The 19,610-nt window shown below is 40.7% G+C and overlaps 1 protein-coding gene across 2 annotated transcripts in view; it reads right to left on the reverse strand.

Moving 5' to 3' along the window:
• Positions 1 to 19,273, reverse strand: part of eng (endoglin) — a 39,796-nt gene extending 20,523 nt beyond the window's left edge. The window contains exons 1-3 of one of the 2 annotated variants that reach the window (XM_056432816.1): positions 19,191 to 19,273; positions 17,981 to 18,136; positions 2,669 to 2,811 (exon numbers count right to left, since the gene is read on the reverse strand). In XM_056432816.1, the coding sequence (XP_056288791.1) occupies positions 2,669 to 2,811; positions 17,981 to 18,038 (201 nt within the window). In that variant the 5' untranslated portion in view covers positions 18,039 to 18,136; positions 19,191 to 19,273. Of the gene's footprint in view, positions 1 to 2,668; positions 2,812 to 17,980; positions 18,143 to 19,190 lie in introns of both variants that reach the window. The other variant, XM_056432815.1, reaches the window with a different exon arrangement.
• Between the last annotated feature and the right edge of the window lie 337 nt (positions 19,274 to 19,610).

Raw genomic sequence — 19,610 nt, forward strand, 5'->3', positions numbered from 1 at the left:
ACAGTCAGAGACTTTGAATTGTAGGAAAATAACAACTTCCTTTTTACCTGAATCGCGTGGCACGTACATGAGAAATAAATGAATGGCATTTCCTGTGGATTTCATTGTGCTTCAAACGGAGATAACACAGAGGTGCTTTCCTTAAATACTCCTTTCTAATGAGCTTCATTGTCTCTCCGACTAGGTTCAACCCCCTTCATCCATTTGTGACTTTCATTCTCTGAATCATGACTGCTGCTGACCCCTGATCACTCAGTTTTCTACTTTTCTTCCTGTGCTTTCAAGATACAATTGTTTTATTTTAAAGACTTTTTTCTATTTTTCAAGAGAGAGCCTTTTTGAAGGACCTTTGCTGATGCAGTTTCCAGTTATTCTTTTGGCTCACTCCCTTAACTTCAATTGGCTCCGTTGGTGTAGTCTCGGCCCGGTGCCAAGACCCTGACTACCCGAGCCAGTGTGACATCAATGGGCCCTGAGCAAGCAGCTCCTCCCTATGAATTGGCCTGGTCTTTTTGCAGGCCCCTGATACTCCCTCTATAATTCTCTGTGCGGTCAAACTGTGAGAGTCAACCGTCTCTGGCAGGTTGTAAATCAGTATGAAACACAAAAGAGATGGGGAAGAAAGTGATAAGAATATTGAAAGGACGAAGAAATGGGAGGCAAGAGCAAACCTCCCAACTGACCGGGCAGTTTGTCAAGCGATGAAGACGTCCTCCATTCTTGTGCGTTTACAAGAAGAATCTGTCCTAAGCAGACAGTCCAGAGCAGATAAGAGGTCTGTTAGTGGATCGTGTGTCCACTTCCTTATTTCATTTGATAAAACGTGCACTCGCAGTCCCACAAGCGATGTGCAAACGCTGCACACCGGTCCATAGCATCACGCACACACACACCACAAGCTACATTTTGTGTTGTGAACTCCCACAAAACCCACATGAATTTACAGTATTTTAAGACAATTTGTTGTACAAAATAATCTTTCAAATGAATTTTGACTTGTCTTACTCTCTCACAAAAGACGATTTGTCTGGTGTTACGTTTAAGCCCTAATGATATGACTAGTGTTTCCCTCCTATTATGCTTTAATCTGTTTCGTCATCAAGCAGCTTGTTATCCTTATTCTCAGTACGTTGAATATGCTGCAATGGGACTAAATACTTGCCAAAATAGTTCAGCAACATGTATGTCAATAACCCTCACTGAGGCAACAACTATCTTATTATTGCACAATGTTAGCACACTTACAAAATAAAAGTAAAGAAACATATCTTACGAGCATCTGTGAGGCTCACTAGCTATATTGATGAAGACACTTATATTGATGACATAACATACAAGTGAAACTTTGTGTCCTCAATCGTAAGATCTAAAAGAATGAATGAAGGAATCAGCGTATCTTACGGGTGACGGTGTCCCTGAAGAGAAGCATTATGACAGGATTCTCTAAAGCTTCCCTAGAAGCAACTGACGAAAGGACCGTGAGTGATTTTATTAGTTTTATAGAGGTGATGGATTCAGGCTGGCATTGTATTGCCTGCATATACTGTCTGACATCTGCTTCCCTTCTCATACTCACCACTAAATGGGAAAGCATGGCCAACAGAGTGTAAAATAAAGACACTGCCAATAAATAAGCTGCAGTTGCTTAACACAAGTTATGTGAAAGTACGACATAACAAACTCTGAGAACAACCAGAAGAGGCAAACAAACAGAGCACACTGATAAAGAAATGACTAATGTTAGCTGACCGACAATGTTGGACAGTGAAAAATGGACTCTGGTGCAGCAATAACAACGTATAGATTAAAAGTTTGCAAGAGTTTCTTTCTGGTGTCATTCCCTAAGGCTAAAAGTTTTTTTTAAATGACAATACACTATCTGCAAGTACGGTTTGTGATGCTTAACTAAAAAAAAATTGCAGTCTGTTTAGTGTACAAATATAAAAATGTCATGCAAGGAAACACAATGTGTCCGACATGTCTGGCATCCATTAAGGGTTAGTTAGTTATTTGTCTGAAAAGTGGACACAGAGTGTGTGTCGTTTACTTTTGAGAGTATGGGAAGAATCATTTTTGTGCATATTTATCCACGGGTTAGAGTTTGTACAACAGCAACATTAAAATGTACAACAATAACATTAACCAGCATGCAACAGTGAACCAGCATGGAAAATGCAGTCATCCTGAGACCAGAGAGGCTAAATGGAGTTCAGCCATGGTAATTTCTATATACACTTTTAACTGATTACCTGTAACAATGACGGACCCGTCTCATTTATCTGATTCTTGGACCGGCACACTGCATCTTCATTTTACTGTAGGTGTGACTGAACTTGACAAATTGGACTGTCCACTCTAAAGGATGATGAATTAGCGGATGACAACATACCCAGGACGGACCGCGGTATTGGACTCCAATGACAAGGCAGCCGTGTTGTCAGCTTGACAGATAGCTATGGTGTTGATTTGAGTCGCCTTTTAAACTGTTAACTTCTCTTGCAAAGCTTTTCAACTGTCATCTGGTCTCCAGAGCGGGTTTTGTTTTCGCCTTCTGAATATAGCTATTTTACTAGCATAGCATCTAACATTGTACTCACTGCCAGTCACATTTTACACTTCTTTCCATATATATAATTAGCACTCATTTGTATAACCTTGACATGCTTACCGAGGCGGCAAAGTTCAGGTTAAGGATGTGGACCTCTGCCATGTCCTCTCTGATGAAGCTGGTCCAACAGCCGATTCGAATCTCACTCATGTAAACCCATGGGTTGGCATTGACCTCCATTGGATCACACATCGGACTTGATTCTGAAAGAAATCAAATATAAATGGTTAGGTGGCGAAGTATAGATAGATAGATAGATATGTACTTTATTAATCCCCAAGGGGAACAGTAGCAGCACCAATAAACTAAACACACAAGAATAAAAAATAAAATATAAAAAACAGGGATGAAAGATAAAGATGTATACAAGAAGTATACAAAGTAAAATATAAAATAAAATATATATGTATCTATACAACATATATGCATACATAATACACAATACAATACTAATGACAAATTAAATTAAATATTAAAATATTAAATATAGACAGTGTGCAAAATGCAAAGTGTGTGTATGTGTGTAGTGTAAGTAAATGAAATGTGTGAAGTGCAGATCAACATAATAATAATCCATATAATCAGGTTCCACTAAATAATCTCTCGCCTCCAACATTATCCAGTCCTGTGTGTGTCAATTACCAAGCAATGCAAGATTATGACTATCCACAACACAAACCTGCCATATTTGGACATGGAGATAACATCTGAATCAAGACCATTATTTAAAAGATAGATGAACAAAGCAATGCAACAGATTCCTTGTCAGAGAGAGGCTTCATGTGTTATTGGTCATACTGAAAGCTATGTCCTGGTCTCAGAGTATGGATGTTAAATGTGTGGGTGGGACTACATTGTTTAAGCCGGTTCGCGTTTATCAGGCGTGTCAGGATACCGAGCTGCAGTCATCCATCAGGCCTGCTCGCTCTGCTCTCTGCTGTGCGCCTGCTGTTTAACCTGGGCATCCGCGTCTCTGGAAGCTGAATTAATTGAGCCGAGGCTGCGCGGTCATGGATGAGGTTGGGTATAAATGCCTGGTGTTTGACCTGTCCTGTGTGTGTGTGTGTGTTCTGTTTTGTCCTTAATGTGAGTATTCATGTGTACACGCTCCCTCTAACTTGTCCCAATAAGGTACGTTCAAAATATTCTCCAGCAAACTGTGCCTTTCTTCTAGAAGAACGGGGGAGAATACAGTGCTGGGGTTCAGCGGTCTCCCTCCTCTTGCTGATTAGAGATGGAATGGTCAATGGTCTGACTGGGGCATTGTGGGAGTCCTGAGGCCTTCTAGCCTTGGTGGCTGCCATAGTCTCCAGTCTGGATGGACTTGTCAGGACGAGGCCTTAAAGCCTCCCAACTTCACGATGGAGTGGATCAGTCAGCACTACTCTGTCCTGCGCTTAAGCCTTAGATAAGCATATCTTCAGTAAGATGAATATAAGCAATATATGTCTAAGCATCCACTATGCATGAGTCAATCACCCCCAAAACAGCTGCCGCTGAAGCATTAAAGCAAGCCAGACTGATAGCATAACAGATAGAACTAATTTAGTAAGCAAATGCTGCATGACATATCTCTCCACTGACGTCCGTGATGTATTTGGTATGTTCACCCAGCAAGCCCGAATCCCTCCGGGAGGAGATGTGGTGCAAGTGAGATGAGAAGGAAACGGGAATCGAGGGGAAAGGGTGAAAAGGAAATTGCAACGTTCAATAGCTCAACAGGATGTGCCTTATTTAGAAGCAGCACTAATCAAAGACCCTGGTTGGAGGAGAATGGATGGAGATATAAATTAAATGGGATAGAAAGCGATAAATGCGATGAATAGAGGTAAGAATAGAGGATGCTAGAACGTGTTACATAATCAACTCTTTCTCCTGTTGTTTGTTGTACGCACATTTAACTGATATTGGCGTTATAGACTCTATTTGTTCAATCCATGTATTTGTTCATAATATCTCTGACCCCTATTATCACTGATGAGAAAAAAGCTGCTGATGATATATCATATTAAATTGATCACATTATGTCAATTTTAGAAAGATTATACATCTTTTGTTTGTGTCTCATTAAAATCTTATATTGTTCTGATTTTTCTGGGGGAGTAATCATACCACAGTGTTTTCTTTAATTGTCAAATCCAGTACACATGTGTGTCTATTCAGGGTTGAGGGGGGGGGGGGCTTCGTCATTCCTGAAACAACTTCTTCACCGTTTCTTAGTCCGCTCAGTTTTGGACTGCAGCTTTTCTAGCAAGTCGAGATGGAGAGCCATCCATGTTCCCTTGAAATCTCTTTTTCCCTCCCTCACCCTAGAGGTCAAGGCTGGTTTCCTGGTATTCTGGCCCTCTGTGTTAATGTCTGTTGCTCCATATCCACATCCATAAAGTTATTTCTCTCTTGTTCTGCTGTGACAGATTCAACAGCCCATGACTGTCGCCCAAGCGGTCTTGGTATAAATCACACTGATTGCATGAGGCTGTGAGTGTCTGTGTGTGTGTGTGTGTGTGTGTGTGTGTGTGTGTGTGTGTGTGTGTGTGTGTGTGTGTGTGTGTGTGTGTGTGTGTGTGTGTGTGTGTGTGTGTGTGTGTGTGTGTGTGTGCGTGCGTACGTGCATGCATGCGACACTGGTCTATCTTTTTTTTACAAGTCACCATAGGATATGAAGAACATTAATTTTGCCCTCTTGAACCAGGAAATGCCGATGGCCTCTCTAAGCGGTTTGCTGGTAAATGAGGTATAGAAGAGCCATTCCATTCCCTGTCCTAGTCGTCTACTTTTATCAGTCCCCCACCCCCCCACCCCCCGTTTCCCATTCCATGAGAAGACATGTTTATGAATGTTGATGATTTCCATTTAGATGTTCGGTATGAGGGGGAGATGTGAGTGGAAAACCATTAGGGCGCATTAGGGAAGACAGGAAATAACCTAATTTCATGAAAAGTGCCTATTATCACATTTGACCCTAAATTCGCTTTAATTCTTGATGCAAATTTCATTAAATAGGTATCAATGAATGTGTCTGCCTGAATAGACTGCTGACAATTACCATAATAACAAGACTACGTCGCCAAATTAACAGACCTAATGTCTATCAAACAGATTTAACGTCAAACATTATCATAGCAAGCTGATCGAATGCATATAAGATTAGGACCAACGAGTCTGCAGCCAAAATCTATGATGGCCAATTGGCTGATTGCATTTTGGAGAAAGCACATTTTGTTAGACCTCGCCAATATCTGGGCGCGAGGAACAACTTACAATGTACTTTGAAATGGCCTCAGCATTCCCCTGGTTGTCTGCAGCGCTCTATGGCCACAACTAACCAGAATATAGATTAAAACAAAATCTCCCATCTAGTAGCTTCACACGTACCGGGCCTCACTGCTCTCTGTTTCCAGACCCCAAGGGTATTCCAGAAGAAGATAGGAGACTAGTTCACAAATAAGCAACATCCGTTTTCCATGTGTTCAATTGTGCTCTTCTGTGACCATGTTGGGGCATCTCAGGATGAGCTTGACAGGAACTTGTTCTGTTTCCATCCCTCTGAACGCTGACTTTGTTAAGTTTAGCTCAACATGCTGCGTTGTGTCAGGTCGCTGTACGTTGTCAGTTTCAGTTGTACTTTATTGTATTTTAACTGGAGGTAAGCCAGTTCGAGTTAACGTTGTGCTTCAGACACATACTGTGTCTTGGGGAGTGTACTGAGATCGGAAGGGCCATCATTTTCAGAGAAGTTGAGCTCCGCGTCTGGCTCGCTATTTTAAGCAATAGTTTTTGTGTCTGGTCATTTTTATATGCACGCGTTGGGCAAATTTGGGCAGAAAACACTGATAAACTACTATATTTACCAGAAAATAGACAGAGAAACTGCCGTTTTCAATGTGTTTTTTTAACTACATAATTCCACATATTTTTCAGTGTCACTGTGTCAAACCAGATGAGAAGACACACATACGCGTACAAGCAGAGAGAGAGAGAGGCAGAGTGAGAGAGAGAGAGAGAGAGAGATTAGCTCTATAGAAAACTACAGAGGAGCAGAAACGCTTGTTGAATGATGTGGAATAATGCACTCCTGGTGTGAACAGCCGGGCTACTGCTGGCAATTAACTTTAATTAATTACAATTGACTCGGCACGATACTTCCACAGATACAGTTGAGTCCGGTCTAGAGCTGAGACTCACAAGTTGAGCTTGACACGGCCGTAACATTTGATGAATTATGGTTATTTCTTTTGTGGGCTGGACAGAACTAGAAAGAATGTATAGATTGCAGCTAGCCTGCAGCTAGCCTGACAACAACATCACAGTTAAGGAGTGTCCATGTGTGCATACAAGTGTTTTCTACATCGTCTCCAGATTTAAATTAAAGCATCGTCAATTAATTAAAACCTTCCTACAGGGGGACAACCTGAACCTCCTGAATCAAGTTTCACTTCCTGTATAATTATGCAGAGCTCAACATAACTGCACTGGGGCCAGTGTCTGTACTGTGACCGTTACTGGAGACTTAGAGATGGCTTACCATTCGTAGGTGTCAAAGTAGCCCTGAATAGTATTTCTTTATCTTCTTCTGCATTTTCTAATAAGTGTTTGAACACAAACACATTTTAAGTCCCTAAAAGCACCCGTCATGACACATACAGTGCACTCAAAAAAACGATTCAAGCCCTTCTTAGAGGTGACACATTTAAATATTGTTTGATACATTTAAATAAATCAATTCCAAAACGAAGATATTTATATTTAATGGGTGTAACACAAAATATAGGAATACTTTCATTTATTAGATTTATTTAGGTTACACTCACAAAAACGATTCAAGCCCTTCTTCGAGGTGACACATTTAAATATTGTTTGATACATTTAAATAAATCAATTACAAAACGAAGATATTTATATTGAATGGGTGTAACACAAAATATAGGAATACTTTCATTTATTAGATTTATTTAGGTTACACTCACAAAAACGATTCAAGCCCTTCTTCGAGGTGACACATTTAAATATTGGTTGATACATTTAAATAAATCAATTACAAAATGAAGATATTTATATTGAATGGGTGTAACACAAAATATAGGAATACTTTCATTTATTAGATTTATTTAGGTTAGATGGTGCACATATCAACTCAAAATAAATGCGTTTCATTGAGGACTACCCTTTGCGCATGCGCCAGCTGAAAATCAGTTGTTTGCATGAGGTGAAGACACTTTCAGGGTTGTGCGGTGGTGTAGTGGCTATAGCACTGTCGCCTCACAGCCAGAGGGCCGTGGGTTCAATTCCCAGTCAGGGTGTTCCTTTTGTGTGGAGTTTGCATATTTTGTTTGTTTGTTAGTTAGTTTCTATTTTGAGTTGGACAAACACAAATTAATTTAATTTAATGAATATCGTTATTTTATTTGAGATGTATTTGATACAAATGAGTTGGACTAACTTAATTACATTTTATTGTACTGATGTGCTAAATTTGAGTTGGAGTTGCATATAATTATTGGATGGAAAACCTGCCAACAATTTAATTGAGTTCATCCAATGAGTCATTTCTTTGAGTGTGGCTACGGAAAGTATTCAGACCCCTTTAAATGTTTCACTCTTTGTTTCATTGCAGCCATTTACTAAAATCAAAAAAGTTAATTTTATTTCTCATGAATGTAGAAATGTTTGCAAATTCATTAAAAAAGAAAAACTGAAATATCACATGTATTGTAATACTGTTATAATACCCACTGTATACACCATTCTGCTGCTGCGCAAAACTTCTTTAAAACACTTTTGAGGAACACAATGATTGACTGAGAATCCAATCATTAGAACATTTGCTACAAATGTTAAGTAGTGTTCTTGAATGCTAAAAAGAACATGTATTTTTCCCAGTGAGGTGGACTAAATTACATTATATTATTATAATTGCTCTGGGAAATGAGTCGTCATAATGTGGGCGCTCATTGAGGCATTAGGGTAGCATTCAACACATTGTGGCACACTGTGTTAACATTATGGTGATTGGGAAATAAATCAATCTGTTTCAACCCATCCAACCAAACTGGAATGTGGTTCCACTTACTGCAAGTGGAGAGAAAGTGGAGAGACGCGAGCAGGAAAACCTAGAGTGGCTACGAGTGGAGTGGTAAATTGTAAATGGACTTGCATTTGTGATGACAGAACGCCTTAAGAGAGGAGATTAAATTGTTGTCGCTCCACTCATTTACATGGGCACCATTTCACCACACAAGCAACTTGTCTATGAAAAAACATGAATAAATAACATTAAATAATTTAGAAGTCATGCTGTATTTCTGGGAAATGGAACACTGTGGCTCCTGACTGTCTAAAACTTTTGCACAAAAAAAGAAGAAGCACCAACAGTTCATTTTTCATCGGGACTGCATATCTGACGAAATTATCACTTCTTGTTTTGAGTGTCAGCGTCTCAGCAGAAATGAAATTGACCTCATCTAAATGTAGAAATGAATGAACTATGATAATCGGGGTGATAACCAGAAAGAAGAAGTATCTTCTTGAAAAAATAATTTTTTTCCGAAATGAAGAAATGGATTTGGTGGACATGTTGTGCGTGGTTAGTTGTTATTGCTACTGGCTGTGTTGTTTCTGTTCGCCAGCCTGTAAATTAAAGATCTGCCTGCCCGTGTTGAATCAACTCTGAGTCTCCGTGCTGAGCCGACATTGCAGAGTACTGACAGGCAGTGGCGTGGCCTGAAATTTCTATCACAACGAAATGTTGATTTAGATTCAGGGGATTGAGTACCTGCGGCCCAACAACCAGCTGGCTTTCCACTTACCTCGGGCAAGCAGGCAGACACACTTGATTTCATGTCCTGTCTTTCCCGCCTCCCCGGATTGTAAGTCACTGTGTAAAAAGTGCACCAACTGCTTGAGAGTTTAGATGCAAAAGGAGGACTTCGGTAATAGTACTTGAGGCTACAGTGCATGGCTTAGAGAGGCGGGGGGCGGGGGGGGGGGGGCTGACTGGCAGACAACGTCAAGACCAACTGTCTCCCCTGGTCCCTCGGGGTAGGGTAAACTGTTTGTGTCCAGGGTCGGTTGTGATGGGGAGAGGGGGAGGGAGGGGTCAGCGGTCCTATCAGAGTTTGTCGGAGAGGGAAAGGGGAGCTCCAAGGCCACACACGCGCACACACACACACACACATACACACACACACACACACACCTATTGTCCCGGCGTTTCCGCAACTGCAGATCGAGGCCTGACCATCCACAGGAAGGTAAACAACCCCTTATCAGTGCTCTGCAGGGGCAGGCACTGTCCCCTGGCCTCTCACCCCTGCATACTACACACTACACACTCCATACCACACACACACATATACACATACTCATGCTTCCTTAGCATCTCACCTCCCTCTCCTAAGTCCTGAAATTCTATCCCCAAAAAGTGTGCTGATTAGTCGTGTCAGTATAATGGCCAAATACTTTGTGTGTGTGCCAAGTGCCTGCGTCCAGTGTTTGCTGGAGGATGTGATAGCGGGTCTGGAGACAGCCTGTCTTCACACTCGCTCTGTTTACACCTCTGGGAGCCATTCGTCCGTTGTCTCATCGTTGTCGGAAGCCGGCGGGAACAACAAGTCCAACAGCGGCGTATGGAGGGTCTATGGCTCACTTCCTCCGTTGTTCACTCACTCACTTTAAAGCCCGTCTGCCGCTAGTAATTAGGAATTCCTTCTTCTTTGTTGCAGACACATCTGATCGTATGGATTGTGGTTACTCTGAGCAAGCAGCAGCTGCAGATATGAAATACATGCCATCATTTTTAAGTTGATTCTCCAACATTGTCTCAGGTGTCCCGTTATATTCCAGACACCATCAGTTACCGTGCAGAGCGAGTCTTTTCCATTCACTCATAGTTTGTCGCCCTCCCCCACGACACTGAGAGAGCAGTAGCAAAACACAATTAATCAACTGAGTGTTAATTGGTGGATAGACAGAGTAATTTAGTTTCATGCTAACTGCATGCAACCAGAGCAGATTGAAGCTTTGGAGATTCATTGCACAGTGGTTGCCCCCAATCATTCAAGATTGATGTAGCGTTGCACAACATAAGCTTCATTGAGAACCAACAGAGATTAGCTTGTTTTTCTTGACTCATTTTTGCCAGAAAATATTGATGTTTTCCGATAGGAGGGTGACTTAGTAATGAAGGCTCTGTTGTTTTTATAAACATATTGAAAGTTAAAAGTACAATCCAGGATCCTAGGGTAAAGCTCTAAAATGAAAAATACATGAGTAGAGTGGCTATCTGGGGGATAGATGTATTTTACATCAATACGATCACACCGGACAAAAAACATGTAAAAGAAGCACTTTTATTTTGTATTTTTTATATTTTGGTCACAAAAATGCTATTTGGCCTCAAAGAACATAACGGTTTTAAATTATTTTAGCGAAATGTCAGACGCCTTCAAGTTTATGATATCATTTTGACTATATAACTGATGTAAGTGTCTGGACTGGGGAGAGTTGTTAAACTGTAACTTTATTCCCTCCAGCGTCTGTGAAAATATTAAGTATCCACACTTTGACTGTAACTTGTTGTTACAGTACATGAGCAGATTAAAATAATCTGTCAGATGTCTCGAGGCTTTTGCTTTGAGTCACATATAGTCACAACATACATGTTACAGAAATATGAGGAAATGACAAGATTCAGTGTCCAAATCCCGTGAGGATTCGTTCCCTCACAGCACACACACACGCACACACACACAAGCTCTCTAAATACAGATTGACCGGTGTTGCACCTGAATCAACAGGAAATGGCTTTAGATGGCTGACCACTTGAGAAATCAAGGTATGCAGAAAAATATAGTATACTCTCTCACGAAAATGTAACAAGCATGCTCTAAAATGCTATTTTGTGATTTGCCAAAATGTCTTCTAGGCCAAAAGAAAAGGTTAAAAGCAAAGGACCCTCGGTTCGTGCAAAAACATGACATGAAGCATTTGAGCTGACATTTGAGCTGAGAACATTTTGTTCATAGATGAAGGGCCCGATTCTGCCCAGCATAACAATACCCTGATTAATCAAAATCACTAGTGAATACAGTTTTCAGGAAACGAAGACATATGATATAAATGCAACCCTCCCCCGACATCGAAAGCTGAACTTTGTGTTGACTTTAAGTCGTAGGTGAATCGGCTGAGCCACCAAGCGTTTTCTGTCCAGGTACATTTCCTGTGTTTGTGCAAACCCCAGGGTTGACCATGGGTAGACAGACCGAGAGATAACAGTAGATATTGCCATGCCTTATCTGGACAGACAGCCGGCGTGTTGATATGAAGAAGTGGTCGCCATGCTGTCGAGGCGTTTATCTCGCCCACCACTAATGAGCCATTCAGTGGTCATGCCACTGCATAAAGAGAAGCGTCGGACGAGAAGGCGCAAGACGTTGTAGTTACACGGTAACACAGCAAAGAGCCTTAAAGATCTATAATGATGAGCATTATAGATTTCCAACCTTGTCATAGATACTAAAGTCGTTCTGTGCTTAAAATATTTAAAAGCAGGCATGACTATTAAAGCAATAGTGGAGCTATATTTAGAATATAACAGACAGTAGAGTTAGACTAGACACTACCGTATAAAAGGATTATTGTTTTTAGCTTTTTTATTTTTTATATAAATAAAATTACCTTGCAATAATAAATGTTTCATAAATAATATTAACAACAAAAATCTTTAAAAGTATATATTATAATCAGAGTTACTTTTGTGTATCTGATTGTTTTAATTTATTTTTTATTTTATACAAATATAATAATACAAACAATAAAAAATACTGTAAAATATGTCATTTTTACATAAAATGCTATCAAATTGTGTTTTTGTCTTTAAATTCTCCCACAAATAACATGACTTGTATTGTATTACATTGCATGCTACAACTATCTTGAGTAACAGCCAAGTGTTCGCTGGTGTAAATCCTGCTGGAACAAACAGCAGAGAGGAACAAAGCCTTCGCGAGGCTCTCTTGCACTGCATGTTCAAACAGAGGAAAAGCAAGGCAGTCAGAAATGGATTGTTATTTGGGAGGGGCATAACATTCGAGCAGATTGAAATCGGTCTGAGGCAGCGACAAGTGGTCGCGTCTCCCTGCCACCCAGTCTGACGGCAGGCAGCGCTGGCTCACTGCAGTAAAACGGGGGAAGTGGACTGTTTTGACTTTCAACGCCACATGACTCCTTTTCTTTTTTCTTTAAGCCTACTCCAGTATTGCGTGCCTTCCGAGAAACGTTCGTCATCGTTTTTTAAATCCAACATACCTCGTTTCTGTCACGCATACGTTGGTTGTTCAGTATTTTTTCTGCAGCTTTCGTCAAAACAACTTAGTCTTTTATTCCCACTTTTTCTGACATTATTTAACTGGGTCTCCATATCTCCCAGTCTTTATCTCTGTCGTGTCCTTTTTCCTATCTGTGTTTCTTTTTTTAAATCCCCTAGATACTTTCCCCACATCTTTCGTCTGAACCACTTATCTTCTCTTTGACAGTCACATAAATGTGACCCCCCACTCCCTTACTGTCTCCATGAATCAGTCTTTATGAATTATGTTATCTCTTTCAGTCTGTCTGTCTGTCTCGCTCCCTTTCCCTCTCCATGATTCATTTTCAGACGGCCCTCCCTCCTTCTCCAGCCACTCGCTAATTACTTTTGTGCTTTTCTTTTAGCCCGTGGAGGGAGACTCTGGGGTAGGCAGAAAAATGCAGGAGGAGGTCTGATGGTTAACATCGTGATGCCTGGCTCCCACTGGGAAAGTTGTTACATTAAAGGGGCATATTCAACACTACTTCCTGACGAGGAGACGCCGGGCACACAGCGGATAAAATCACAAAATACAAAGGCTTCAGTCAGATGCATAGATAATTGTTTGTTTCCAACTGCTACAGGCAGCTTAAGTGGTTATTGTGCTTGCAGTTCTAAAATGGCCTGGAAATATACAACTAACTATCATGTTATGAGCAGCTATGGCAGACAGAATCAACGCACTTCCACTTCTTGATGTCCTTTAAAATAAAATAAAAAGGTGCAACATGTACTGTGTGCGTGTAAAATATAATAATAATAAAAATAATCACTTTATTTATATAGCACCTTTAAAAACAAAGTTTACAAAGTGATCTGAGTCAAGGCAAAAACAAATAGAATGGTAAGATACAAATATTAAAATAAAAAATGTAAATATAAAACTGACAAACTAAATTAGGGGAACTAAAGATCTGCATAAAAGGACGACATTACTTAAAAGCTGTTCTATAAAAATGGGTTTTAAGAAGTGATTTAAAAGAAGTTACTATGAACATCATTTTAGTTTAAAACATAAAAAACAGAAAGTGAAATGGTAACAGTATTTACACAATGTCTATCGTGTTGCAGAGTTATCGACTATAATGAGCACACCAGCTAGCCCAAGCCCGTTCTGTCTTGCGATAGTGAGTCACTGTGGGGTGTCTGCCTCCAGTCCAACACGAGAGGACGGAGAAATAGAGCTGAGAAGGTACAGCACCCGGTTATGGCGTCATAAATGGTTATTTTCAGCTTGGATTTGGAGACCATAACAGATGTTTGTGTCACGACCTGAGTGTGTGGGGGGTGTAAAAACATGGCTGTGAACCAGTCAAATAAGCTGTTGACACTTTTCAGATGGCACTAAAAGTCTAAATATCTCTGCCTCTACTCCCTATTTTAATCTGTCCTCCAACTTTATGCATGACAAATACTAAATCCTCAAGTTACCCTCAAGAGGCGTGTAAAAGTGATGAACATTACCTTGTCTGAGGCTATAACAGCCACATTAAATACATTCTGTAAATGCTTTTAAACAGAACCGTTGCAGGAGAGTATTGCAGCAGCCTAGCAGCAGTGCACAAACAGACTGAAATAAACAAGATTAACAAAAGAGTAACGTCCAAATGAAAGAGGCACAGTTTGGAGCCTGGGAGGAAAGAGCCTTGAGCATTTTTTATCATAAACATGGAGGGATAATTAATTTCCCTAATACAAAGGCATCACCACCTATCTTGGCACAAACAAATACCACAGTTTAATGACGAAAGGGATTTAGACAAATTGTGGTACCGTAGGCGCTCGGAGATAACCCGTAGGCTGGACCATGGAGGGCCTTCGAAACAAACGGCTACATTTTAAACACAATTAACCTCCAAGGGAGGCAGTGTAGTGAAACTAAGGCTGGTGTGATGTTCTCTGTTTTATTGGTGTCTGACAGAAGCCTGTCTTGAGATTATTGATGAGCTGTAGACAAGAAAGAAAGGCCTCACTGATCCCAGCACATCAGGGATTTTAATAATAAAAAGCAAAGGATGAGCTTTTCTAGATTTAAAAAGAAATAGGCTGTGGGCGATTTTATAAATAATCCAGGGCTGATGGAAAACAGGTTCTCGTGTCAATTTCCAGGGTAGAATTTAGAGCTGTTTCTGGGTTCTTCTGTGGTTTTAGATGGACGGACAGAAAATGAGTGTTCTTGGAACTAAGAAGTTGATCTGGTGGACGTAATCACATAACCGCAGTTTTACTCTGATTCTTCAGCAGGAGGCTGTGAACCATCCAGCAATTTCCTTCAACTACAGAGTCTTTACATTTTGAAAAATTGGTCAAATATTTAGAAGATACCTTTTCTAGGGGCAGCTGCAACAGTACCGATACTTCCATTGGCTGACCTTAGGACAACTCAAGCCGGAACATTTCAAATGTATCGCAGAAACGTCCATCGCCATAGAAGTATTCTATCACGGACAAAAAATTGTGATCCGATGGTGTTTAACTGCACAGCACCAATTCCTTCATTAATCGGCCATTAAACGCATTTCTCCAAAAATATATAAACGCATGACAGCAGAACAGCAGAACACATGCCAGCGGTCTGCTCTGAGGAAGAATTAAGGGTCCAGCTTCAGGAAATGAAGTAGATAAAAAGGTATGCGTCTCAGACTTAGACATATATATATAAATATATAAATACCGTGCCAAGTGACCCAGTAAAGCCAGAGTATAATGTATCAGTCTGAGATGTTATGTATCTAGGATATCTGTCTGGATATCTGTTATGTATCTAGGATATCTCCAGATACAGCAGATATGGGTTGAGTTTTTCTAAATTATGAGTGCAGTAGCTGCAGTACATTCAAACTGTGCTTCAGACATCACAAAAGGATTTAATAAGCCTGATATCGAGGATCTGACAGAGGAAATAAAGCTGAAGCTCAAGAAAGACACCGTACCAATGCCTGCAACTGGCCAAGAGAGACACGGGATTTGTTGCAGGCTGCAGGCTATTTTCGTTATTTACTTTCACTTCTTCTGTGTTTACTTCTTATTTTGAGAAACCTTCACATCGTGTCTGCTCCCACGCTGATTTGCAACTGGCGAGGATGCTATTAAATAAACGAACCTCAAATCTCAGTGAAGTCTGCAGCACCTTTCTCAGTCTGGGAGCGTGCAAATTTGATTTGGTATCCTCTTGGCTGCAGTGAGTCACACCTGATGTCTCTGCGTCATTTGTTGAACCACAACAATAGCGCTAACCCACGAGACAACGTCCGAGAAACTGACAAATGAATGTGGCAATACTGGATAATATGACGACAGATAAACAATGCCCGAGATAGAGGGATGTATACATGTCACAGCAATGTGTTTATTAACGCTTTAACGTTCAGTGCACAGGGTGAGAGTCGAGCATCCTGCTGTCTGAGAACAGGGTCACGACTCCCTCTCGCTCTTCTTCTAAAGATGATGTTGCAAAAAAAAAAAGAATAAGCGAAAAAGGAAGAGAAGAAAAGGAAAATCCTTGAAACCTCTTTCAAAAAATTAAGAAAATCATTGCGAATACAGGTCTATTTATCGCAGGCAATTAATGCTCAGCTGAATATCTCGTTCAATTCTCTACCGGCAGAATTGAGACTGATCCCATACAGTGGAAGCTTCATGAGGTCAACTCTCAATAGGTCTGCCAGTTGGCCAACACATACCTCTGTGTCCTTGCCATCAGCGCCTCATGTTGAGGGGGTGTTTAACACTCGTGGCAATGTTGTGATTTAACATACAGGTCAGCCCTGAACACAGAGTCAGCAAACAGGCATGTTTTTCTGGCACATGAACACAACAGTGATGTATGCCTCCGAGGGCCAATTTGCCTCTTTTAAAAGCTGGAAGTTGGAAATGCCAGTTTACTTTTCTGGTGTATGTCTATGAGCACAGGGTATGAAAAAGGTTATGTGGAACTGAAGTGTTTGTTCCGGCTTCCAGTGCATCATTGGAAAGTGAATGCAGACTACTTTTCTGCTGGCACGGCACTGTGCATTATGCTTTCTTTTATGGAATTTAGAGTGTGAGCGTCATTTTTCTTCTATACATATTATGAACAATTAAAAAAGCTGCTTAGAACAGAGTGTATATGTTTTTTTGCTGTTTTTTTAAATCACAATTGGCACCAGATAGTGATGCAGTTTGTCTAAAACTATAGTATAAGATTAATAAGGTTGAAAAGATAATATATCTAATATAATTCTAACAATATGTTCTACCTAAAAAAAAAGATTTTAAAAAATACATTATATATATATAATTATATTCAATTAATTTTACAAAAAGGTAATAATCGAATACATTCATTAGCATTGTTTTATTTATTGAAGCCATGTGGCCACCCTAGATGCCAGATTACTGCAGGGAGTGACACCTAAACATCCCGAAGCCGCAGTGCAGAGCACTGTTCAGAGCATGAGGCTGTTTTTTGACCTGAGGGCACGAGGATAATTTCTGATCTCTTTGCCACTTTATAGGGATTACAGTTTTGGATTCGATATGGATCGCCACAGGCAGCCAGTAGAGGGAGTGTTAGAAGGGGGCCAACAGAGGAGGAGCATGTGAGATGTGTCAGGGCCCCACTTTCTCTGTGCCTTGTGGCTGGGCCACATTTCAATAAAATATTGTTCATCACTGAAACCTGAACAACTACAAACAACTGCTTCCCAAGATCAATCAGAGGTTTACTATCACTATATTATTTAGTATTTACTATGTTGTAAGGATAAACCATCATTCAAGCCAAAGGATTTTTTTTGCACATAAGCTCTCACTACAAATTGGTAGTAAAAATGCAGATATAGCGTGCAAGACAACAACAACAAAAATAGTGAAATAATAGTTTTTAGAAAGAAATTATGTAAGAACACAGGACATGATTAATTTCTGCCACTAAACCCACACCTCTGTTGTCTGAGGTTATACCCTTTTCAATAGATGCACGTTTTAAAACCCAGTGACATAAGATATACATGCTGAAAGCCCTGAATATCAGCTGGAACACTTACCAGAGGCTGCAACAGTGATGCACAGAAGAAGTGCAAATCGTGCCACGTGACCCTCCATCTTATTTGAAGTTGATGATGGTAGACGTGGAGTCTGGGTCTCTGGAGCTTCTCGGGCAGAGGCTGAAGAGTCCTCTTCTGGTGGCGGAGCAGCAGTGACTGTGGCTGCGGAAACAGACAAGTCTTTAAAAAGGCAGAAAGGTCAGGTGGGAGAGGAAAAAAAGAGGCCGGGACTCAATGAGGAGATGGGATGGGTTGAAAAGGATGTGACCAGCTGCCAATGAATCGTAGGCCATGTCACATGGCAGCATACAGTGTGGGCATAAGTATTAAACATGAATATAAAAAGTGGGATGTACCTTTAATCATGCATTGTAATTGAGTAATTGCAACAGAGTAATTGAGAGCGCACAAAAGGACATTGGTCAATTTTTTATTTTTTTTATTCAACACTGACAGTGGAGGAAGTGCGTCTTAAATGTTTGAAATTCCTTCAGTGAGATGACAGGATGTCCCCCCCCGCATCCCCCCTCCCTCCCCACGAGACAACCCGAAAATAATTGCCGTCGCCTTCCTGGTGGACAATGAGGGTCTGAACCCGAGGGTTATCTGGTGGTCAGTCGCTTCTGGCGCACTGTTTCAGGAAGCACGACGGCATCGCTTTCTTTAAATAATATCACAATGCCGAGATCAGATAAGGAGGAGACTGCTCTTGTTGTATGATTCATATGGAGGGAAAGGAAGAGCCTGTGTAAACTGTGTATGCACTTCCAAAGGAAAACAGTCACGTTATTTCCGCGCACTTCTTTCTCACTGCGAGAGAAACGCGCTCTTTAACGCGCAACATCATCACTAAAAGTGTACTTTACGCGAACCCATAAATAGACTTAACTGGTGAAACGAGCGCACCAATAAACACGTAATAACGACAGAGGATGGGATGAACAAGGCACAACAGTAATGTGACAGTAGATCCCTTCCATGCCACGCATCGGCCTTTTTGTCCTTGACTCCATATTTTCACGAATCTAATTCTAAGCTTCCTCCCGTTATTCCAGCGGAGCTAATCATTGCAGAACAGACACAACACGGACTGGTCGAGGAAAGCGCATGGCTACATTACTGCCCCCTAGACCGGAAGTACACACCGACCACACGTCCCTGTGGCAATAAGAGAGAGACTTAAAGCAAAGTTATGAACCACCAAACTTACTTTTTCGGCTCGGGGTGCTTTCTTGAGTGAAGTAGGCTTTATAATCCACGGGCAAAGATGTGGCCGATGTAGAGATGTCAGGACTTTCCTAACTTTGAGCAGCCTGGGCGGTGCAGATTTCCTTTTGTACCCCTCCCACCGGCCTTTTTTTCTTTTCTTTCCCCAGTAACAATCGGGCTATTTCCCCTGTCTTTGCATTGTCTTGTCTGGTCAACCCAGAGTGTGTTAAACATAGCTTTGCATCTCAAAGTTATTATTGTCACTTTTTATTTAATATTTAACAACAGCCTTGGTTCATTTATTCTTCAGCTACAGTCTTTATCCAGGAGTCTATAGTAGCCTTTTACTATATATATATATGTGTGTGTATATATATATATATATATATATATATATATACATGTTTCTTTTGTTTTTATA

This window comes from Pseudoliparis swirei, chromosome 15 (genome assembly GCF_029220125.1).
Source record: "Pseudoliparis swirei isolate HS2019 ecotype Mariana Trench chromosome 15, NWPU_hadal_v1, whole genome shotgun sequence".
In the NCBI taxonomy this organism is placed as follows: Eukaryota; Metazoa; Chordata; class Actinopteri; order Perciformes; family Liparidae; genus Pseudoliparis; species Pseudoliparis swirei.